General features: G+C 28.9%; 3 protein-coding genes and 6 non-coding genes across 11 annotated transcripts; 1 reads left to right on the top strand and 8 right to left on the bottom strand.

The window, feature by feature from the left end:
* Positions 1-9,203: 9,203 nt before the first annotated feature.
* LOC109810707 (signal peptidase complex subunit 1) lies at positions 9,204-10,017 on the bottom strand. 2 transcript variants are annotated; one of them, XM_020374247.3, is made up of 3 exons: positions 9,871-9,910; positions 9,665-9,753; positions 9,204-9,572 (listed from the first exon to the last, which is right to left on the bottom strand). In XM_020374247.3, the coding sequence occupies exon 3, from the start codon at positions 9,570-9,572 to the stop codon at positions 9,291-9,293; it is 282 nt and encodes a 93-aa protein (XP_020229836.1). In that variant the 5' UTR covers positions 9,665-9,753; positions 9,871-9,910; the 3' UTR covers positions 9,204-9,290. The 2 variants fall into 2 exon arrangements, with proteins under 2 accessions (XP_020229836.1, XP_020229835.1); XM_020374246.3 differs by lacking the exon at positions 9,665-9,753 and having other exon boundaries at positions 9,871-10,017.
* A 2,485-nt stretch (positions 10,018-12,502) lies between these two features.
* On the bottom strand, positions 12,503-16,407 carry LOC109810741 (Ribosomal protein L22p/L17e family protein). The gene is made up of 7 exons (XM_020374286.3): positions 16,301-16,407; positions 16,152-16,188; positions 15,989-16,029; positions 13,149-13,379; positions 12,967-13,069; positions 12,820-12,887; positions 12,503-12,708 (listed from the first exon to the last, which is right to left on the bottom strand). Exons 1-7 carry the CDS (start codon positions 16,301-16,303, stop codon positions 12,646-12,648), a joined length of 546 nt encoding a protein of 181 aa, XP_020229875.1. The 5' UTR covers positions 16,304-16,407; the 3' UTR covers positions 12,503-12,645.
* On the bottom strand, positions 13,847-13,975 carry LOC114916648 (small nucleolar RNA snoR74). The gene has a single exon (XR_003805228.1). It is a non-coding gene; the product is annotated as a small nucleolar RNA snoR74 (small nucleolar RNA).
* Positions 14,165-14,293, bottom strand: LOC114916652 (small nucleolar RNA snoR74). Its single transcript, XR_003805232.1, has one exon. It is a non-coding gene; the product is annotated as a small nucleolar RNA snoR74 (small nucleolar RNA).
* LOC114916651 (small nucleolar RNA snoR74) lies at positions 14,773-14,901 on the bottom strand. Its single transcript, XR_003805231.1, has one exon. It is a non-coding gene; the product is annotated as a small nucleolar RNA snoR74 (small nucleolar RNA).
* On the bottom strand, positions 15,090-15,219 carry LOC114916650 (small nucleolar RNA snoR74). The gene has a single exon (XR_003805230.1). It is a non-coding gene; the product is annotated as a small nucleolar RNA snoR74 (small nucleolar RNA).
* Positions 15,448-15,576, bottom strand: LOC114916647 (small nucleolar RNA snoR74). The gene has a single exon (XR_003805227.1). It is a non-coding gene; the product is annotated as a small nucleolar RNA snoR74 (small nucleolar RNA).
* On the bottom strand, positions 15,674-15,801 carry LOC114916649 (small nucleolar RNA snoR74). The gene has a single exon (XR_003805229.1). It is a non-coding gene; the product is annotated as a small nucleolar RNA snoR74 (small nucleolar RNA).
* Positions 16,408-18,953: 2,546 nt separating the features above from the next.
* LOC109810684 (Exostosin family protein) lies at positions 18,954-22,713 on the top strand. Of its 2 annotated transcripts, XM_020374218.3 has the most exons (6): positions 18,954-19,088; positions 19,188-19,228; positions 19,542-20,195; positions 20,713-21,009; positions 21,203-21,298; positions 21,869-22,713. In XM_020374218.3, the coding sequence occupies exons 3-6, from the start codon at positions 19,614-19,616 to the stop codon at positions 22,289-22,291; spliced, it is 1,398 nt and encodes a 465-aa protein (XP_020229807.1). In that variant the 5' UTR covers positions 18,954-19,088; positions 19,188-19,228; positions 19,542-19,613; the 3' UTR covers positions 22,292-22,713. The 2 variants fall into 2 exon arrangements, with proteins under 2 accessions (XP_020229807.1, XP_082924954.1); XM_083068828.1 differs by lacking the exons at positions 18,954-19,088; positions 19,188-19,228 and adding an exon at positions 19,252-19,364.
* Positions 22,714-23,459: the final 746 nt, after the last annotated feature.

Here is a 23,459-nt window from a genome sequence, read left to right as displayed (position 1 = left end):
TCATCGAATTAGTTCAAATCAATAAACATCCTTAATTTATAGGTATTTTAAAAAACGACAGTTGTCTTAATAAATGCTAAAATCCAAGTGCACGCGATAACCAAATAATTATTCTCCTGAAGGAATATCATAAATAAAGTAAAAATTGATTATAGTTGACAAATTAATGTTTCTTGTTATAGTATTTATTTTTTATGATTTGCAAACTACAAGGCTATTGGATTTGGATTGGTATTCCAGCTCAGCTAAATGTGTTTATATTATCATTAGCTAAATCCTTCCTTAGAATGAAATATCTTGACTCCGAATTCACAACTGCAACACAATTCATGATGATGACACAGATATGCCCTTTTTTTATTCACAAAATTATCTATCAACTGAAACTTGGAAATTAATAATTTTGTGGTGCAAAAATTATCAAGATAACTATTATCTCTCTCAACAAAATCTTCACATATAAAGTTAAATTATGAGCTTGCTTTAGGGTATAATTATATGTTAATTGTATCGGATTTTCTTAATTCCTTCTTATGCCATTAAAAAATATTTTTACATCTTTTTAAAAATGTTAAATTGGTTGGTATAAAGAAAGTGAAAAGGGAGCACATGGTCAAACTAGTAGCTGGTTTTGCGTAAAGAAAGTGTAGTAGAAGAAAATAAATAACGATAACATTTCAATAAATAAAAGTAAGTAATAAATAAAGTGATATGAAATAATTTTATGTATATATAAAAGTAATACATCAACTAAGTTTCCAAATTACAGACATCAGTTAACTTAATTCTTAAAATTACGAAAATAACATTTTAACACGAAGTCGTAATAATAAAGACTAAAATATATTCAATAATTTTAAAGATTCAAATAATAGTTTTATTATAATTTTAAAAATTGAATTCACTGATACTCATTCTTTCAAGTTTCAAATACTAATTTAGCATATTAATCTTGAATATCCTGTAAACGTACACACATATACCAACAATTATAAGTGTACAGGATTGCTCTTTCCTTAAATAAAACCAAAGAAATTATGACAATTTTTGTTCATAAAAAAAAAAAAAAAAAAAACCTGTTCTGGTATGTTCCGGTGTCCCATTAAAATCTATGATTTTGGTTCTCTTGCTATTACGTGCCGATTAATAAAAACCATTCACTCCAAGAATCAGAATTCAGAATAATGTTTCCATTTTTGTGAAACAGAGGCCAATCAATGGCTGATTCTATAGATGACCACAGATTTTGAGATTCCAATTAATTGATGTGTTGAATTTGTATGGCAGCATGCGTTGACAGCTACATCGTAATTTGGTATAGTTCAAAGTGTGGTTCATCTTTGAAGTTAATTACTATGATAATATTGTTGCATATCAATGTGTGTGGTGAACCTAAGGCTCCCAGATTATTGGACATTGAACACTCTTGTGTTGTGTCCAATTAACATCAACTACTCTCGTGGATCATACTATTTACAACTACGTTTGTTGATGTAGATTAACACTCTCGTCCTGCTGTCTCCATCTCTATAATTCTTGGTGCATATATGCCTAAGATATGTTTGGAACACACATTTAATTATGACATGTTTTGAAATGAAGGCTTGGTTTGGATTTATGGGAAAAGATGCGATATAATATGGCATAAATTAAATTGAAATGTAATGTGAGGAATAAAATCAATTCAAGCCACGTGGTTGGTTAATCAAGAAATTTTTTATTTAGGTGCGTACCGGTACAGTTATAATTATAATTTTATTTTATATTTTATATTTTAAATAATTTATGTAAATAATATTTATGATATTTTATTCTTTCTTTAAATTTTTAAATTATTTAGTCATTTTATTTTTATTTTATATATTTTAATTTTATTTGTAATAATATTATTATATATTTAAATAGTTTAATTTTAATAATTTTTTAAGTATATTTTTTTATCTTTTCACTTAAAATTTTTAAATTTATATATTTTAATTTTAATAATTTTTTAAGTATATTTGTGTCCTTTGCTTAAATTTTTGAATTTCTATATTATAATTTTAATAATTTTTTATTTTTACTATTTATTAATTCTTTTCTTTTTTAATTTTTTATAACATTATTAAAATCTTATAATTTTAATTTTTATAATTTTATCTTACTTTTTATTTTATAAATATAATTTGAATTATTTATTTTATAATTAAATTAGTTTTTTTTAATAATTTTTATAGGTTTACATAAAAGAATGTATCGAAACCCCTCGATTTTTGAAGGTACCATAGCAACTCCCTTAAGATTATATTTCAATTTCAAAATTCAATCCACGTTTTATAAGAAGTTGCTTATTGAACTTATCCTATTTTAACATCTATAATAAAATCTATAATAAAGTGTTTATTTAAGGTGTATTCTTATTTTGAATTACAAATTATTTTTATCTAATTGAAAAACTATTTCATAAAACTTTGTCGTTCGACAAATAATACAAAGATGTTATAAGTTATCAAAAAAAAATTATCACTTTTGCCACCAAGTGTCAAATATTAGCCATTATAAATTAATATTCTTAAGTTGTTTGTCAGGAAGATCTTCTATTAATATTTCTAAATGATTATAATTGTCTCAGTAAATATATAAATTAATTCAAAAAATATTTAAATATGCAAGTGTTAAAATTAATATAATTTGACAGACTAATCTAATGAATTAAGTTTGACTAGACTCGTAAATTAGAAATTTCAAAGAAAATTAAGTCAATTCAATTGGTTCATTTTGTTGAATTAAATAGAATTATATTAGATTTATGAATTTTAAGTCGAATGTTATTCTAATTTGTATGCAAACAAATTTTAAGTATTTCGATACTTGTTCGTATAAAAATCAAAGATCAAAATTCAATCTTTAACTTAGATATACTTTATTTTTATAAGAGTCGTATAGTCAAAATGATGGATATCTTTTTTATAAAAAAGAAAAGGTGTCAATCAATATTACAAAGATAAAAAAGAAATTATAAATTATAAAAATGCTATATATAAAGATGCTCGAGACTAAAAATAATTGATGGGCAAGGAGTTTTTTCCAAGGTAGGTAGAGAGAAAGTCTTTTCTAGTTTATATTCAAGAGAGAGTTTTTTCTCATAGTTATTTAATCCATGCTTTTTTAGTTATGTAATTAAAAGGTGTTCGGTAAATTTATAAGACAAGATAATTGAAATTTAAAGCTAAAAAAAGTTAGCTTGAAACTAAGATAACATAATTAATTACTTGGCTTTTTTTACCATATAATTAATTACTTAGTTAGATCTTCAAATTTAATAATTATATATTTTAAAAAATTATTATAATTTTCAGATTTTAATCATCTATTATCTTAAAAATTAGGACAGTACTAATTTAGTTTTTTCTCTTTTACTAATATTTTTATTTAAGCGAATGAGATGATATAAATAAATTGTAATATTATTTTAATGTTTATATTATTGAAAAACGATGTTTGATGTTCTTATCGTATGTTTGACAAGCAATTTTAGCTACCTTCTCGCTTGAAAAGCTTATTCCAATTATATTTTAATAATTTGTAACCTTTTTTTAAATATTACTTCAAGTTACATTTTAGCTTCTGACTTTTAAATGTTTAAATTTTTTATTTTAAAATTATTTATTAAAATTATTTTTTTTATCCTTTTTATTTAAGATATAATTTTATTACTAATCAACAATATAAAGTATGATGTCAAGTGTGTTGTTTTTATTTTATTTTTAATGTGATTGAAAAATATTTTAAGATATTACATAAAATTACTAATTGAATGTACAATATGAAAAATATAATAATTGAAACTAAAAATACAACTAAAATAATTTATATTTAAATAAAAAAATTATAAGAGTTCAAAATTAGTTAAAAACTAAAATTATAATTAACTATAATATATTTTTATCCATTAAATTAAATTATATGGGTTTTTATATAAATATATATAGAGAGGGGTTCAAACGATACCGGTATAACTTTTACTCAATAATTTAATATTAAATATGAATTTTATAAATTCAACCGTTAGATTGAAAGTTTATATCACTTTATATGTGTATATCAAATTTTATTAAAATTGAAAAATAACTTGAAGGTAATCAAAATGTTCATATTTTATTAGATTTTGAAATGTATATATTATGTCAATTTTGTTTTATAAGAATGAAATATCAAATCATCTTGGATTAATATAAAATTTTATATATATGATATAAGAATAAAGAACTTTCAATTTAACGGTTGAATTTATAAAATTCATAGTTAATATAAAGTTATTGAGTGGTGTAATACTTAGTAAAAGTTATACCGATCTCGTTTGAACCTCGTTTATTTCAATTGACAGTTTTACCAAATATTTATAATTTAATAAGATAACTTGTTAACTTTTAACTAACAACCTTCGATTAACTTTTAAGCTTTTCAGTTATTTTTATCAAACATAAGCTATTTTTTTTTTCACAAATATTACTCTATTACTTTTGAAAATTTTAAATGTTGTAGCACTGCTTTATTTTGCAGAGTGATTTTTCTTTTAAAAAAATACATTAAATTTAATTAAATGAACATTTTTTTTGTGTTTAAATAGAATTTTAAACTTCGGGTTCGCCAGGTATATTTGAGCTAACCCCCTAGAAGCTACAAAATTTTAAATTAAGTTTCGTTGAAATAATTTATTGTGAATTAAAAACTTATTAGTATAGGATAGTTATACACATTAAATAGGCTAGCCCACGAGTTCACTTTTTTTTCCTTTTGAGACTTTACTTTTAAAATAATTGCTTGATTCAAATATATTGTAGTCCAAATGATTTATATCAATAATAAACATAATATATCATCTTAGTTTTTACTTTTTCTTTATTGTGTTAAATAAAAAGAATTTTTATCCATAGTAATTTTATATAATTCTAACAATATTGTCTCTAATAAAAAATACATGTGATTTATACTAAAAACAAAAATAACTAAAAATATATGTGTTTATTTTTCTTTTATACTTTTTAATGAATCCTTATTATTTTTTATTTTTATATTGAATAAGTATTGACCAATCGAAAACTGAAAGTCTCTGAAATACTTAAAATAATGTATAATTAATATAAAGAAATATTGTTTGGACCTTTCAACAACTAAATATGAAAGTATTTTTTACTATACTACACTCCTCGAAACATTTGACAACTGGTTACTTGTAAAAAGATTAAAACGAAGAAGGCATAGACTATGTAATATTGTATACATAACTCACATGACATGAGTCATTTAATTTTTTTGATTATATTAGGTTAAACTAAGATATTAACCAAGTTTTTTTTTAAAAAGTCTAACTCATTACACATCGAATTCTTTGAATTAATCCCACTTAACTTGATGCGACTCATTTTCAACGTATACAGCGTGAGTGGAGAAAAATTGAAAGTGGGCACATTGCATTGAATTGATGGAGGAAAGCAAATAGTCCAATGTTTCATTTTCATCATATTATGACTGCAACCGCCCAAGGATAAGGTGGCCACCCCACCCAGCTCCAACAATTCACTACAATATTTGACTTTTTCCTATACACACACACACTCTCTCTCTCTCTCCATATATATATATATACTCAGTTTTATTTATGGTTTTAAATTGTTGTAAATAAATTAAGAAAAACAAGTTTTTTTTTTTGTTTTTACTAACTTCTTAAATAATATATTTTTATATCTCTTATTTTATTAGTTTGACAATTCATATACTATTTATTATTTTTTTATTTTGTTTCGTAAAAGGTATAATTGAGAAAATAATATATAATGCTTTGTTAAAATTTTAAAATGATAAAAAAAATAGATAAAAAAACAAAGGAATTACTTATTAGACAAATTTTTTTTAAGAATATGTTTTGACTTTAACTCAACTAATTTTCTTAAGGTTACTACATTTGAAGTATTGTTTGTTTTGTTAATCAATGGATTATTACATTTTGCATCTGAAATATTAATTATTTTAACACTTAGGGGATTGTCACACTATTTTTCATATTATATATGTCAATAAATCAAAGAAATAACATGTTTATAAATTATTATTGACTTTGATTTGCGATTAATGAAATTTTTGAACATATAAGACATAATATTTATTAAACATACTAGGTTTAAAGCGTGTTTTATTTTTGTTTATTTCTAATAATTATAAAAAAAATTAAAAGATATAATTTTTTTAAGTAACCAAACCAATAATATAGTCACTTTGTCAATTAAAAATAAATCATTATATTTTATTTTAATTCTTTACATAAATCAATTGTTTTTTAATCACATTAGTTGAGATAACTTTTCTTCTTCTTAAATTACAAGAGTCATTTCTTCTTTATTTTAATTATTATTTTTTATAGATTATATTTATCTTCCAAAAAAAATTATGCTTAAGCTAAATTAGATCGTTGTAGGAGATAAAATTTAATTTTTTTAGTATATAGTATAAATGTATGTGCAAAACTTCAACTCAAAATTATTGACTAAATTGTAATAACTCCATGTCAGTTAATTCATGTTCTCCCTAGTAGTCAACTCTTCTAAATTCCAGCACTTAGTATATAGAATACACCTTTCAAAATTAAACGATTTGGAAAGAAAATTGATGTTTCTAATTCCTATCGTGATTTGATTCTTTTAAAAATTTCCCATAAAAGAACTCAATTTTAATTCTTAACTCTCTTTTGATGGTCCCTTTTGTTACCATATAATAGCAGAGTCCAACTTTAGATTTTAAAATATTGTTAGAGTTTCATTTAATCTTTTCGCTCACACAAGAATCTTTGTTTTGACTTAGAAAATTATTTTTAGTTTTAAGTAACCTTGGTGATAGTCGTTGCGTACAAAAGCAATTTCGATAAAAACTTATTTGCTCCAATAATATTTTCAAATTGTTTGACTTTAAAAAACAACATAATTAACAACCCTTTAAAAAATGCTCTTAAAGTGATGCAATTAACATATAAGTATATAAGGAAAGTGATTAATTTAAAATGTATGAGCATTTAATATTTGGGGGGAAAATCTTAACATAAGAAAAATTTAGGAAGGAAATGAAGAGAAAAAAAAAAAAGAAGACAGAATTGAATCAATCAACTTCCTTCAACCGTCTATAACAAATTGGACTTTTCCGAGTACGTCCTTTGAGACTCTTAACCATTGCTTTGATCTTTCTTGCATCGTTTCCAAGGCTTTGCTAGATCAATCTAATTAAAACAAAAAAAAAATCCAAAGAACTATGACCCCATGAATTAAATATTAATGACTTAGTATCGGTACCAATTTCGTTGATATCAAACTTGCATGAGATTTATAATATTTATGTATTTTAGTCAACCATCTAAGTCAGTCTTTATTATTATTCACAATCTCACATATATGATAATAAGATTTGTATTTAAAATCTTACGTATATTATTCTACTCAGGTTAATTTTAATCTTCAATCCAACCCATCATCTCTATAATGGTCCAGTAGATTTTTGATATGATTAAAGTTGAGTTGAAAAGGAAAAATCAATTGGGATCATAAGTGGCCCTATTACACCTATTATTGAGGATTAAGTGCAATATTATTTTAGGATTAAAATGAGATGAAATGTCATTTCTTTAAATTTGAAAAGAAATGAATGATAATTCGTAGTTGTTCTAAATATTATATTTTTATTAAATACTTTTATTTTAATCTGCTCATGAATACGTTTTAAGATACCCATTAGCAAAATCATTAAATTATTGTCATTTGAAATTTAACTCAATTTGGGGTTTGATAGGGTACTTGGTTAAATAATTAGTTATAGAAATTTATCATTAAACTCTTTTATAAAAATATTAGAAGTCATAGTTTTTTTTATTAAAAAAAACTAAGTATGTCCTAACTCAAAGTTAATGTTAATCTTTAATACTAAGACTCATTTAAAGAGTTGATTTTTCTTAACAAAAATATTTGTTCATATACAATGAACAAATATCAAACCCCTAAAATCACATTTATGTTAATTATGTTTTTTTATATATAAATTAATAGTTAGTAGCATTTGCCTTTAATTTCTATGAAATGCATTTCTCTCACTTTAGAGGAAAGCAAAAAACACTCAAACTGACAGCAAAACAAGAAGAGCACATTACCAACAAAAACTACAACAAAATTGCTTCTCAGTCTGCTACTTGCATAAAACCAAAGCTAGAAAACACCCTTTGGCCTGGAGATATAAAACCAATTTCTTTGAAATCCATAAACAATGATACACCCACATTTCAACCCAATCAATGAAAGTAGCACTAAAAGGAACAAGAAAAATGAGACACAGTTAGAGAGAAGACTGCAGTTATGGATTCAGAAAACATTAATAAAAGAAAATGTGTGAATTCCGTTAAAATTAAAGATCTTCGGCAGAATCCATAAATCAACAATGTATATCAACCATTAAAAGTATAACAAGCAACAAATCAATTCATGACTGTAAATAGGTTATATTTTGAATAGCTTATGATATCATTTCCATATGATCTCATGAGAATGATTAAAATTGTACACTAACACTAAAGGGTCAGCAGCTAATTGTTCCTCTAACCTCATCAAATCTGTTCACACTAGAACTCAAGAAATCTAAGCAGGCTCTCATACAGCATGATCTCATGTGATGTCCTCTAACGGTTCCCACCCATTTTAGAGGGGTATGTGACATGTATGATATCTTTCTCATGGGTGAAGGAGGAGTGGTACCTGTTAAGACAATGGACTAGGAGTCTAACTCATTTTTATGCACTATTATGGTCTTATCAATAGTGAATGTGAGATCTCTGACTTTTGCACCTTAGTTTCGTGTAAGAAAGGTTTAGAATCTGAGCCCAAAACCCATAGCCCTTTATGGCCCTATGATAGTTGTGTAAACAGGTTGCAGTGATCTACGGGCATAATTTAGCCTAAGTATTGTATTTGTTAAAAATTTACTCAACTACAGCCTTAGAATTGGCCCCACTGAAGGGCCTAATTCGTCAGCTATGCATGAACCTCATCCCAGTAGAACAGTCCAATATCAACAAAATGTAACATCTAGAAAACGAGGAAATAAAGGGTAAATGGCTAACCAACACAACTACACAATTGTTTGTAGTTGTACACTGTAATATGCAGCGATGGGGGAAAGGGGTGAGAAGACAATAAGATGTTAAGACTGCAATTTACTGTCAAAGCATCAAGTACTTTAAAGATATATCAGTGCCAAAAAAGTTTTTAACAATAAAAAACCTACTTCTTAACGGGTTTCTTCTTTTGAGTTACATTGGCAGATGGTTGAGGCTTGGGATGCTTTTCCACCTCACTTGGATCCAACCACGTGAGAGGATGGCGATTGAAAAACGGCCAATTGGGAACAGTGAGCAAAGTGGTGAGAACCACACCAGCAGCATATATGAGAATCATCATTTGGAAAGAAGCCATAACATACCCACTTGCAAATGCAATCACAGCAAATGAAAGCAGCATTATCTGCATCAGTTGCTCCGCTAACTTCTGCCCTTGCCAATCCATCTAATTAATAGGGGGGAAAAACAGCATCAGCAACCCTACATGCTAATCGAGATCATAAAATAGAATACTAAAGTGAATGATTGAAAAATTACGGCGAAATTTGAAGTATTCTAAGGAATTGTCTCAAATTTATGGATCAGATCTGGGGCGTGTGATGTTTGATAAAAGGCGTGATCTAGGTCTATACTTTAAGAAACAAAGATCGTATAAGCATGGCAATGTTTAGTGAAATAAAAACCCTAAAAGAGTGTCGTTTAGTGAATGGTAAGAGTAAAAGGGGAAATGAGAGAAATGATACCTTTGGAGAAGAGAGAAGACGAAGGTGGTGATTTCGATTGAGCGCCCCAACGCACACAGTGAACCGCCGAGTTTTAATGTCACAATTTTAACGTCCACTTTATACTTCCACAAAATTTCCACCCCTTTCTTCCAAATTCTTAATAATAAATTTAAGGTTAATTAAACTACTAACTAGAATTACAAATTCTAAAAAATTTAAATAGATTTGTATACTTTATAATTTGTCTTATATCTTGCTCAGACTAAAATGTTGTTTTTAAATTGAATTTCCGAATTTATAAAATTATCAATATTATTTTTAATTAAATCCATAAGTAAATTTTTCTTAAAGTCCACACAAACATAAATATTTAATTAAAATTCAAATAATTCAAGGAATATTTTATTGGTTTAATCATTTAATAAGTTTTTAAATTATTCAAAAAAAAATTAGATAACTAGAAAAAATTGTGACAAAATTTTAACGAAATCTTCAGTAAAATATAATTGCAAAATGTAAGATTAATTTCAGTTTTGTGTTATTACTTTTATGTAACACTGTTAAGAAAAGAGACACTAGTGATTGTGTTGTACCTTTATTAAAAAGTAAAACAAAAATTAAAATAAATGGATAGTTATTTTTTTTTTTACATTGTTGTTTCTTATAGTTGATTAAGGTTCTTATTTCTTATAATTAATAAAGGACACGTCTTTAAAAAGTAGAAATTAAAATTGGAGATATCTCTTTTATATAGTTATAGATATTTATTTTTATTTTTATGACTAAACACTTTTTAAAAATTATTTTCATTATTATTTTACATAATGCAAATTTATATAGAAAAAATTAATTAAATGAAAATTCAAATACTATTTATTTATTAGAAAAAAAATAGTTACATGAAAAAATAATTAAATGAAAATTCAAATACTATTTATTTATTACTAACATCATCAACTTACTCTATTTAATACATAAATTAACTAGTGCAAACTTATGAATAATACTATCATTTTTTTATTTGTATGTATGTAATGTTAAGTTCAAATCATACTATATTTATAATTATGACTAATAAAAAAATTAGTATATATTATTTTAATTTAATTAATAATATGCATTATCTTAAATGAAAAATATGTATAACTTATATATATAAGAGAGTTCAAACGATACCGATGTAACTTTTACTAAGTATTATATTGCTTAATAAATTATATATTAAATGTGAATTTTATAAATTTAACCGTCAGATTGAAAGTTCTTTACTCTTAGATCATATATACAAAATTTTATATTAATCAAAGATAATTTGGTATTTCATTCTTATAAAACAAAATTGACATAATATATTTATTTCAAAATATAATACAATATGAACACTTTGATTACCTTGAAATTATTGTCAATTTTAACAAAATTTAATATATACATATAAAGTGATATGAACTTTCAATCTAACGGTTGTATTTACAAAATTCACATTTAATATAAAGTTATTGAGCGGTGTATAACTTAGTAAAAATTACACCGGTATCGTTTAAACCCTCCTTATATATATATATATATATATATATATATATATATATATATATATAAACCAAAAATAATAATGTCAATTGAATAAATTAAAAAACTTAAAAAAAAATGAATAAACTTTTCTGGTAAATCAAAATTAATTCAACATTTTCACGCTTTCACGTTTTGGGCTTAAAAGATAGAACATCACAATACTTAATACTAATATGTATTTAATTTGAAAATGTTATTTGTGATAAAAAAAAATTGTCAAAATGCACAACTACCTATATCTTTTGATTATTATTTTTTTTTGAACTAGCAGTTTTCTTAAATAAGATTTGTATCTCTTAACTAAATTACTAAATTTGAATCCTAATTTTAAACATAGAATAAATTATATCAGAAAAAATATTTATTTGTCATTATTAACTACTCACAAGATTTAGTCACTATTTTTTTACAAGTGAATGTTTCGTATCAATACTATCATTGAAAATAATAATAATAATAATAATTTTTTATACGAGTTTCAAAAATAGTTTGGTCTTTTAAAATATTAAGCATTTGTACATGTTAATTAATGCACCATTGTAATTTGCAAAAGAAAATTCCTATATATTCACTGCACTGTATATATATGTACTGCTTTATATAAAAATTGCTCTATATTTATTACTTAATGAATCTTTTATCTTATAATTGCTGATAGTTTAAAAAATTAATACAAATGTCGCAAAGAAAAAAAAAACGCTACCCTCGAATAAGCTTAAAAAATTCAAACAATTCGACAAGAATAATAAATCTACCTTACCGATACTCATTTTAACATGAAAATGAAACTATTTTTAAAGGCAAATCTTATGAACATAAGTTGTTAGTGTTTATCGTAAATATTAAATATTTAATGAAGTTACAACAAACTCTAAAAATTTTAAATTCCATTGAGAATATATTTATTAATATAGTAATTTTGAAGAAATATAATATTCGTAAGCGTTATGCTAACAAAAATTAAAAAAAAACTCGGTACCACTTAACCATCGATTATTGTACTAATCTTTAGAATCCTAATGTTAATTGTTAAATATTGAATCCGAGAGAAAAAAAACGGCAATAAGAAGTCCAAAAAGACTAAATAAAATATTCCAATTAACTCAAATTAATTCGAAACACAGTATGAAACTTGTTCCAAACAATAACAGGAAAATAAAATAAACAAAAATCTCTTGAGATTATCTAGGAATATTGTGCCTCAAACAATTAAGTAGAAACTTAAGACGAAGCACCACTTCGGAGAGCTTGGGACTTCTTGCTTGTTGTCAACTTAGTCTCGGGCTACATACCAACAAAGGAATAAGATTTAGATATAAAACAACAAACTTATTATATTATTAGAATCATCGAAGAAGAAATGAAATGAAAACAACAAACACAAGAATCAAATACCTCCTTCTTGACAGGTTCTTCCTTTTCAGATAATATCAACTCTATGTGGCATGGAGATGACATATAAGCTGCCAAAACAAACTCCATAAATAATAGTGTTTAAAAGATAACCCCCGTAAAGCATAAACATCTACATTTGAAACATACGATTGATTCTTCCATGGGCTCGGTATGTTCGGCGTCTTTGCTTCTGTGCTTGATTGACTTGAATGTGAGAAATGTACAGCGCATCAACATCCAAACCTTTCACCTGATAGGAAGCAATTTCAGTTAAAAGTGTTCGAAAATAGAAGGAATAATATAATATATATATATAGGCACAGGCATACTTCAGCATTGCTCTCAGCATTCTTAAGCAAATCGAGGATGAATTTCGCTGATTTAACTGGCCACCGTCCTTGGCCATTAGAGTGTCTATTCTTAGCTTGGGCTGTCCTTCCAACGCCACGGCAGAAACGTCTGAATGGAATGGCCTGTTTATGTGCAAGAACATCTTCCAAGTATCTTTTAGCCTTAACCAAGGGCAGCTTCCTGATTGCAAAGGCAGTTTCCCTAGTGTTCTGTAGGTACAATTTAAAAGGTAAATTCTCATGTCTAGAAAAATAATATAACCCAGAATAAAATAAAATTAACAGTATTTTTCTATCATCAATAAAACTTCAATAACTTGGGAGAAACAGATATATTAACCCAATAATAACACTACCCATGCAGCTGACAGATACAAGGGAGTTGTGCCCTAACATATCAGACAAATGCTTCTATTGGGTAAAAAATCAATTTTGTAATGTTTTAAAAACAAAACAGAAAAAAAAAAAATACATATATATATATATATATGCACCGAAATGGCAATGCACTTTTTATTTGTTAATGGGAAACATAATATAGCAACAATATTAGATGAAGGTGATAACAATGTACTCTACCAAAAATCACTGTGGAAACTAACACATTATTCTACATTAAATATCATGTTCCATCGGTAGGACTGCTCAAATAGAAAACAGACTATTATAATTAAAAAACATGTTCCATCATTAACTGAACCTTCAGTCACAGAAAGGGCACAAAGGTTCACCCAAAAACAATGGATACTATATCCCTGAAGCTATAGAGAGGACTGCTCACATAGACAACAGACCACTGAATGTTTCATCAGGTTCTTTCTGACATGACACTTTTAATAACTAAGTAGCCTCTATATATTACCTTTAAGAAAATATGTGCAAATTAAAAACACAATAATTATACTAACATTTTAAAACACTAATAGATGAACATGAAAGCAGTGTCCTTACCACAAAATACTGCAGTAACAAACACAAACTATTATAATTAAAAAACATGTTCCATCATTAACTGAACCTTCAGTCACAGAAAGGGTTCACAGGTTCACCCAAAAACAATGGATACTATATCCCTGAAGCTATAGAGAGGACTGCTCACATAGACAACAGACCCCTGAATGTTTCATCAGGTTTTTCCTGACTTGTTACTTTTAATAACTAAGTAACCTCTATATGTTACCTTTAAGAAAATAAGAGCATATTATAAAACAATAATTTTACTAACATTTTAAAACACCATTAGATGAACATGATAGCAGTGTCCTTACCACAAAATACTGCAGTAAGTAACTCCAACTATTATAAGAACCTTAAGTCACAGAAAGGGTACACAGGTTCACCCAAAAACAATGGATACTATATCCCTGAAGCTATAGGGAGGACTGCTCACATAGACAACAGACCCCTGAATGTTTCATCAGGTTTTTCCTGACTTGTTACTTTTAATAACTAAGTAACCTCTATATGTTACCTTTAAGAAAATAAGAGCATGTTATAAAACAATAATTTTACTAACATTTTAAAACACCATTAGATGAACATGATAGCAGTGTCCTTACCACAAAATACTGCAGTAAGTAACTCCAACTATTATAAGTAAAAATCATCTTCCATCATTTACTGAACCTTCAGTCACAGAAAGGGTACACAGGTTCACCCAAAAACAATGGATACTATATCCCTGAAGCTATAGGGAGGACTGCTCACATAGACAACAGACCCCTGAATGTTTCATCAGGTTTTTCCTGACTTGTTACTTTTAATAACTAAGTAACCTCTATACGTTACCTTTAAAAAAATAAGAGCATATTATAAAACAATAATTTTACTAACATTTTAAAACACCATTAGATGAACGTGATAGCAGTGTCCTTACCACAAAATACTGCAGTAAAAAACTCAAACTATTACAAGTAAAAATCATCTTCCATCATTTACTGAACCCTTCAGTCACAGACACGGTACACAGGTTCACCCAAAAACAATGGATACTATATCCCTGAAGGTATCGAGAGGACTGCTCACATAGACAACTGAACCCTGCATTTTTCATCAGGTTTTTCCTAACTTGTTACATTAAATAACCAAGTACCCCTTAGATGTCATTTTTAAGAAAATAAGAGATTATTGAAAAACACAGTCAATTTTACAAATATTTTAAAGTGACGAGGTTAACAAGGCAACTAGCCCACTAGATAAATGGTAATAATACATATAACAAAACAAGACCACCACCAACAAGCCTAGCATGAATCAAATTCATTATGCAACAAATGCACTGTGTTCCATCATTTACTGAACCTTCAGTCACAAATAAAGAACAGAGGTTCACCCAATAACAATGGTCATTATATCCCTGAAGTTTACGAGAGGCCTGCTCACATAGACAACATGCCCCTGCTTTTTTCATCAGGTTAATTGGACTTCGTTTTTTTAAGGAGAGACGTCAACAAGGAAACCAACATTACCAGCCGGATCACAAGTGTCATGCAATAAAAAATGCAATATTTTCCATCATTTACTGAACCTTCAGTCACAAAAATACAGAGGCTCACCCAAAAACAATGTTAACGATGTCCCTGAAGCTAACGAGAGACATGCTTACACAGGAAAAACATGCCCCTGCTTTTTTCATCAGGATTTATAAGCTTAAATCTTTGTTTTCATTAATCAACAAATCCATAGTTGAGTTAAGAAGATAAAGGGTACACCAAAATAAATTTAAAACACTGATCTAAGTCGACACGCAATTGGTCCACGGATGAATTCGCTAATCAAATGAAAAACTACTTATCAAATTCCGAAAAATAATACGTTACCTTGAAATGAACCCTAAGGTCGGCGCCTCTAGCCTTGCAAGCTGCATATGAAAAACGATGAAATAATCAGAATGATACCTTAAACGCAGTCGTTTCAGAAGCGAACAAACTGAGAGTGAATTCTACGATAGCCACAAAAGTAGTGAACACTAATGGAACTTACACTTGGTGGGATTGTCAGGTTCCCTTGAATACTTCACCTGCGAAACAAAAATTCAAACCATGATACCAATGATAATGATATGAAAACAAATCAGAGATCTGATACGAAGCAAACGAAGAGTGTAGAAGCAGAAATATAAGAGTTCATACCATTGCGGCTTAATTGGGCACCTTCAACAAACAATGGCTCTCGGCAACTATGGAACAAGGGTTCGCGGAGTTTATATAGCAGGGTTTAAAACCCTAGCCTCACAGAGTTCAGTCATATGGAACAAGCTGGGGCGATAAGGCCCAACTTGTATTCTGGCCCATGATCCAATTCATCTCTACCGGTGAGCCGTAAAAAATATTTTATTGGGCTCAACAGAAAAAAAATTAGTCTAAGGGGCTGCTATTGCGAACCCTTTTTTTACTTTTCGCACTACCTGCTACTAACTGGTAACAAGTTCAAATTCAAGTTTAGAAGAGGATAATTTTGTATTTTTACACTTTATCTCATCTCAGATTTTATTAGGTTCAGATGAATTTGCAGGAAATTTGGCACATTTTTTTATAATTTAAATTTATAAATAATAATTAAACTGTATTTTTACCTAAATATATAATTCAAGTTTGTTATTAGTTATTATTATAACCGGTAGAAATAAAGACACTATGTACCTACTTGAAAAAATAAAGAAAATAATTTTTTATGTCAATTTTTATTGTTTTAAATAAAAATTCTTTGATGTTTAGTTTTTATTGTTCTCAACAAGACAAACTCTTAATGAAGTAATTCATTTTTTTAGAAAATTAAAATACTTTACTATAAAATGTGTTGTTTGGATAAGTTATTTTTAAATAATTTTTAATTTTCTCATTTTTATGGAGTTTTTCAATTAACTCGGATAATGGAATTTGAAATTCCAACTTAAAGTGAGAAAATTAAAATTACCCTCTTTTACTCATGTGGAGCACTCAATCTTTTCCTCATTGGCAACCTTTATTTGGGTCGAAACTCGACTCTCTTGCTTTCTCTTGGTTTGCAACCATAATCTTTTTCATGATCCAAGCTCTCATGCAATTCTCACTTACTCTCTTGCGTTTCACACTATGACTTCGCCTTAGGTTTGTTTCTTTTCTCTTTTAAATTCAGGGTTTCATTTGATTTCTTATTGAATTTGTTATCGATGTAGGGTTTTGTTTTCAATTTCCATGATTGATTTTATGTATGATTTCATTCACTTTATTTTAATTAGCTTTTTGCCTTATAATTCGAAAGATTAGAGTTATATTATTGATAATTATAATTTATGGGTGACAAATTTCTTCTTGTTTTTTGCTTTAGGATTCACCTGAAATCTGAAAGAAAAAAATTAATAACAATCTCCTTGACATTGTCTCCTTAACTTGGAATTTATATATAAATAAATAAAAATCGCAAGTTTTAGTTAGTCTTACATGTATGTTAGAAAAATACTCATTAAATGAAACTCACAAAAATGTGATTGATAATAATTTTTCAACCAAAAATAAAGATTATAGATTTTCGGTAGTTTTCTTTTTGTTTGGAATTATGGGATTGTGCTACTTCTACGCCCATAGTTTCACATAGGCAATAAGTGTAGAAGAAAATTGAGTGATTGTTCTTTGCTTGAAAGACTATCTTAAGGGAAATATAGGTTATTTGTGTGGTAGATGACTTTCTAGTTAACATGGGAACCACCAACTCTTTAATCATTAACTTTTGAAGTTTTAAATCTCATTTACAACTACACCAATCTCTTTGGGAAGGGTCTTTACACCCACCGAAAGATTCTGAAAAAGAAAGAAGAAGTTCTAACTCCAAAACTCTCTTTAACTTTTTTCTAATTTTTTTGAATAAATAAATTAATAAAATTCACTTTTTCAAAAATATGTTAGACACCTTTCTCCTAACAGTCTAACTTGACATTTGTTAACAACAAAACTCATTAAGATTTATAAATTCTTAGAGGTTAAGGATAACTAATCAACTTATCATAACAACATTTAAACTAATAAAATTAATAATATTAATAAAATTGCACAGTATTAACAATTTTCTTGAACAAAAAAAATTTTCATTCCAAAAATTGACTTAATTAGGAAGAAAAACAAATATTAATCTCTTATCTTGTTTTTCAGTTCCCATGTAGTTTCGTTAGTGGTCACATTTCAGACAACATACAAAATATTGATGAACTTACCCTTCAACTCTTTTCCTTTATAATCCAAAATTGCAATTGATTGTTTTCCATAAGTCAGGTTCTTCTTCACCATTTTTTAAAAAATATTTAGTTTCAAAAAATATTTTTTTATTTTTATTTTCTGTTTTCATTTTCTAAAAGTAAAAATATTGAAACTATGTTTGATTTAATTATTTTTAATAAAAAATTCAAATTCTTTTTCATAAAGTTTACAAACAAATTTTAAATGATAACAATATAAGCACGTACTCATTAATGAGCATTTTATGAATAAATAAATTTATAATATTTCTTATACATTAAATATGAATAATTAAAGATGATCGCTTCACATCTTCTTTCTATTATTCTCGGTATAATACATTTAAGAAGTTTAATAAAAGACATAAAAATCTCTGGACTAAAAAATTATGTTCACTGTCATCGCATTTTCGAACATTGTTGCCATTTTATAAAAAGTCTACAAAGAACATTATTTTATTTTCAAATTTTGACTCTTTTTACAAATATTTTTCTGTAAAATTATTTTCAGAAAGTGAAACAACTATGTTTATACGTTTTAATTTTATTTTCTATTTTCATTAAAAAAGGAAATAGAAAACGTGCAAACCAAACTGCGACTTATATATATTTATGCCTCTCCTCTCATCGTTGGCTTGGTATCAGATCTCCGATCTGTTTTCACTTTTCACAGCATTGTTATTAGTATCCTTGTGTGAATCCCACCAAATGTAAGTTCCATTAGTGTCCACTGTTTTTCATTTTATTCGCCTCTGAAACGACTGCGTTTAAGGTCTCAATCTGATTATTTCATCCTTTTTCATATGCAGCTTGCAAGGCTAGAGGCGCCGACTTTAGGGTTCATTTCAAGGTAACGATTCCTGTTTCTTTGAATTTGGTTATTCTCTTTATTATTTTTCGGAATTTGATAAATAGTTCTTCATTCGATTAGCAAATTCATCCGTGAACCAATCGCGTGTCAACTTAGATGATCAGTGTTTTGAATGGTGTGCACTTTATCTTGTTGACTCAACTATGGATTCGTTGATTGATGAAAATCGAAAGCATAGATTTAAGCTTATAAATCCTGATGAAAAAGCAGTGGCCTGTTTTATTAATTTTGATAAATGAGTTTGTTTATTTCTTATATAAATTCCTTCATTTGCGTCACTTGGTGAATACAGAAACGCATAAGCTCAGTGTGGAAGAAACGCATCTTGGTGTGCCTGGCATACATTACATGGACAGGCAACTGAATGATCGCAGAGCCAAGAACGCAATTGGCAACAGCAGCAGAAGATAACATTACTAACGTGAGGGTCTGGAAAATATTTGAAAAAAAGGAAGAAGAACGTAGCATAGGCTCCATGTATGGGAAAGTGGTTCTCTCATTCATATTCGTGTTCCTTCTCGTCCTCTCCTACTCAATTTTCATAGGCTCTCTCGACATTCGGTCTTATTTCTTCCCGCGCTTAAAGTCACTCACGGGTGCACTCGCTCCCTGTGCACCCGACCCGCCTCTCCGCGTCTACATGTACGATCTCCCTCGCCGCTTCAACGTCGCCATGATTGACCGCCGCAACACGACGGAGAACCCCGTCACCGTCCGGGACTGGCCGCCCTGGCCCCAGAACTGGGGCCTCAAGAAGCAGCACAGCGTCGAGTTCTGGATGATGGGATCGCTCCTCCACGACGACGGGGACACCAGAGAGGCAATTAGGGTTTCGGATCCGGAACTCGCTGACGCCTTCTTCGTCCCGTTCTTCTCTTCGCTCAGCTTCAACACGCACGGCCACACCATGAAGGATCCGGAAACGCAGATTGATCGCCAGTTGCAGGTACCTTCCTTCGAGTTCATTTGAATGCAATGCTCTGCGAGCTAATGTCAGCTAGATTTTTGTGTATGTTATATGTTGAAGACATTGAAGACATATTCACCAGTGCTATAGCCAAAATATAGTATATAAGTGGGGGAGTATTCACCTTACTTGTTGGTTTAGGAAAAATAAGTCTGACTTATAACTCACTTTTTTAAAATAGTAGCACTTGATGAGTCTATTAGGCCGTCTGCCGTCAGACCATTGACAGATGTCTAGTCCCATTCTCAACAGTAGAGGAGATGTGTTAGAGATCCCACAATTCTCACCTTACAAGTCGTTTTTGTAGGATTAAGTTAAATTTATAAACTAGTTTGTTGAGATTATATAGCGTCTTGCCATGCTTGCATTGTAATTTTTTTTCTGAAATGTAGGGTGTTGTATATACTAAGTAGATGAACCTGTATCTTTGCATCATAGCTATTGTTTTTCAAATATCTGTTTGTTAATGTTAAACAGGGCTTGTTTCTGGTGTCAGGTTGATTTAATGGAATTCTTGAGGAAATCCAAGTACTGGCAGAGGTCTGGAGGTAGAGATCATGTATTTCCCCTGACGCACCCCAATGCCTTTAGGTTCCTACGAGATCAATTAAATGAGTCTATTCAGGTTGTTGTGGATTTTGGCCGCTATCCTAGGGGCATGTCTAATTTGAACAAAGATGTGGTGTCACCTTATGTGCATGTTGTGGACTCTTTTACGGATGATGAGCCTCAAGATCCGTACGAGTCCCGCTCCACGCTGCTTTTCTTCCGAGGGAGGACTTATAGGAAGGATGTATGTCTAACTGCGAGTTATAATGTGTTTCTTAATAGGACAAGATTCCTTTAAAGTGAGTTTGTCTTTAAAGTGAGCAAGTAAGGCCATATACAGATCCTTGTTCACTTTAAGAACAATATCACTTTGGAGGAGTTTTTTCCTTTTTTAAACTCCATGAAAATTGATTTTGTGGTGTCTTTGATGCTTGCAGGAAGGGATTGTCCGTGTTAAACTAGCAAAGATATTGGCTGGTTATGACGATGTTCATTATGAGCGAAGTGTTGCTACAGAAGAAAACATAAAACTGGTATGCAGTATAGTTATGTAATTAATCTTTGCTTACCTGTAGTTGGACTGTTTTTGGTTGGCCGTTTATAAGATTTGATTTTACAATTATTTTTCTTCTTCATTGTAACTCAAAGGCTAGGATTTCTGTTTAAAAGCAAAAGATATTTAGATAACTTTTCAACAAGAACTGACCATGTGCTTTACTTCGCTACATAATGTATTCCCCGTGCATTCTGACCGGGAATTTGAATGTTGAGATACAATTTTCTTTTCGTGGAGAAAATGAATTGTTTGCGAGGAGCCTTCCTCCCCCCTCCCTCAATTTAGTAAATCTTGCATTGGTGAAAGAATACTAGTTTTATATTTTTCTCTTTCTCTCTCAAAACATTCATATGATACCCTGAATCAAAAACATGCTTCATTTTGAGGGTGCAGAGACTTTGAAACTTTCTTTGCAATATAACCAAGATGGGTTACTATCTTTGTTAGGGGAGAGGAATTATTGTCATTTTTTGTTTATGTTCCGCCTTTCTTATCATGCTAAAATAATTAACCAGTGTTCCTTTATCCCCTGTTTCTGATACAACAGTCATCTAAAGGGATGCGTTCATCGAAGTTCTGTTTGCATCCAGCAGGAGACACACCATCATCTTGTCGTCTTTTTGATGCTATTGTGAGTCACTGTGTTCCTGTCATTGTCAGTGATCAAATTGAACTCCCATTTGAGGATGAGATTGACTACTCTCAGTTCTCGGTTTTCTTCTCTTTCAAAGAGGCATTACAGCCTGGCTACATGATTGATCAACTTCATAAATTTCCAAAGGAGAAATGGACTGAAATGTGGAGGCAGCTCAAAAACATTTCCCATCATTATGAATTCCAGTATCCTCCAAAGAGAGAGGATGCTGTTGACATGCTGTGGAGACAGGTCAAGCACAAGCTTCCAGGGGTCAGACTTTCTGTTCATAGAAGCCGGAGGTTAAAAATCCCAGATTGGTGGCGGAGGAGATGATTTTTGGAACTTTCATGTTGATCTTGTACATTCTTCAGTTACAGCAACAATCCATGAAAAGGAGGAATATTTCATTCGCCCTCTTACCTCAGCTTTCTAAAATCGAGATTTTTGTGTAAGTTCTAATCTGTGATTTGTTTTGGTCTTGGCCACTTCCTAATATGCAATTTTTGATATCTTTTGGGGCATTTCGATTGTATATGGACTTTCTAGTTGTGCAACCGAAGATGTGCTCTCAGGATGGGGAGAAAGATATGAGAGAAAGGGATTTTGATTTTATTTATTTTCTCAAAAGCTTAGGTAATGGAAGAAATGAAAAAAGGAAATGGAGAGGAGCCTTTCCCCTTAATTTGTACTTCTCCATTCATGTTAAAGAACTCAAGTCAATTTTAAAATTCATTTGAATTGATTCACTTTTATGATATGGCTGCTAAAACTTCGAAGGTGTCGAAGTTAAATTTTTTGTTCATTTTCCACGCGACGCTGGTTGGTTGTAAACTTTTTTTTCTTCAGTTAGATGCAATTCGAAGCAGGTAAAAGGGAATGAAAGAAAACAGATACAGATAATTTTTTTTTTACCATTTTTAGATAAATTTTTCAATAATTATTAGATATTAAAATTTTACCCTTAACGGGGGGTAATGGAAGTTGTGGGTGGAAAACACATATAAATGAAGGCTTTTTGACTTCACTAAATTAAAAAAAATTAAAAATACATAAAATAAATTATAAAAAAAAACTATTTACTGAAATAGGTGATTTTAGACACGTAAGAGTACACGTGGCATGGAAAATGCATGGGTGTGGGCGTTTTTTATAAAAAACCTCCCCCCAGGCGCCTTTAGTTGCTGATGTGACAGCTGTTATACTTTGAGAAGAAAGAGCAGGGGAGACAAACGTTTTTTAGAAAGAGTCTTCCCCTGGACGCCTTCTATTTATGGCAAGTTTGAAAAGAAAGAACATGGGGAGTAGGCGTCATCTATTGCAATGCGCCTCCCCCCGGTCCCCGGAACTAAATTTTAAACAATTTAAAATATGTAATAATTAAATAAATTTTTTTTATTAATATTTTAAAAAATTAAGTTAATTTTTAATTTAATAAATAAAAATGTAATAAGTTATAATGTTAATAAATAACAATTTTAATAAGTTATATTTATAATAAATT

Source organism: Cajanus cajan, chromosome 2, assembly GCF_000230855.2.
Source record: "Cajanus cajan strain Asha chromosome 2, NIPB_CcT2T_4, whole genome shotgun sequence".
Lineage (NCBI taxonomy): Eukaryota > Viridiplantae > Streptophyta > Magnoliopsida > Fabales > Fabaceae > Cajanus > Cajanus cajan.
The sequence above is the reverse complement of the archived record's forward strand: the minus strand, read 5'-3'. Positions and strand labels throughout refer to the sequence as shown.

What these genes read in the sequence shown, in the direction of transcription:
- LOC109810707 (XM_020374246.3), bottom strand. Translation starts at nt 9,572, where the DNA reads ATGGATTGGCAAGGGCAGAAGTTAGCGGAGCAACTGATGCAGATAATG.
- LOC109810741 (XM_020374286.3), bottom strand. An exon ending in ACCTTAGGGTTCATTTCAAG is followed by an intron (nt 13,380 to 15,988) that starts GTAACGTATTAT and finishes TTGTACCTACAG; the next exon opens with AACACTAGGGAAACTGCCTT. An exon ending in ATGCTGAGAGCAATGCTGAA is followed by an intron (nt 13,070 to 13,148) that starts GTATGCCTGTGC and finishes GCTTCCTATCAG; the next exon opens with GTGAAAGGTTTGGATGTTGA.
- LOC109810684 (XM_020374218.3), top strand. Translation starts at nt 19,614, where the DNA reads ATGATCGCAGAGCCAAGAACGCAATTGGCAACAGCAGCAGAAGATAAC. An exon ending in AGATTGATCGCCAGTTGCAG is followed by an intron (nt 20,196 to 20,712) that starts GTACCTTCCTTC and finishes TTCTGGTGTCAG; the next exon opens with GTTGATTTAATGGAATTCTT. An exon ending in CAGAAGAAAACATAAAACTG is followed by an intron (nt 21,299 to 21,868) that starts GTATGCAGTATA and finishes CTGATACAACAG; the next exon opens with TCATCTAAAGGGATGCGTTC.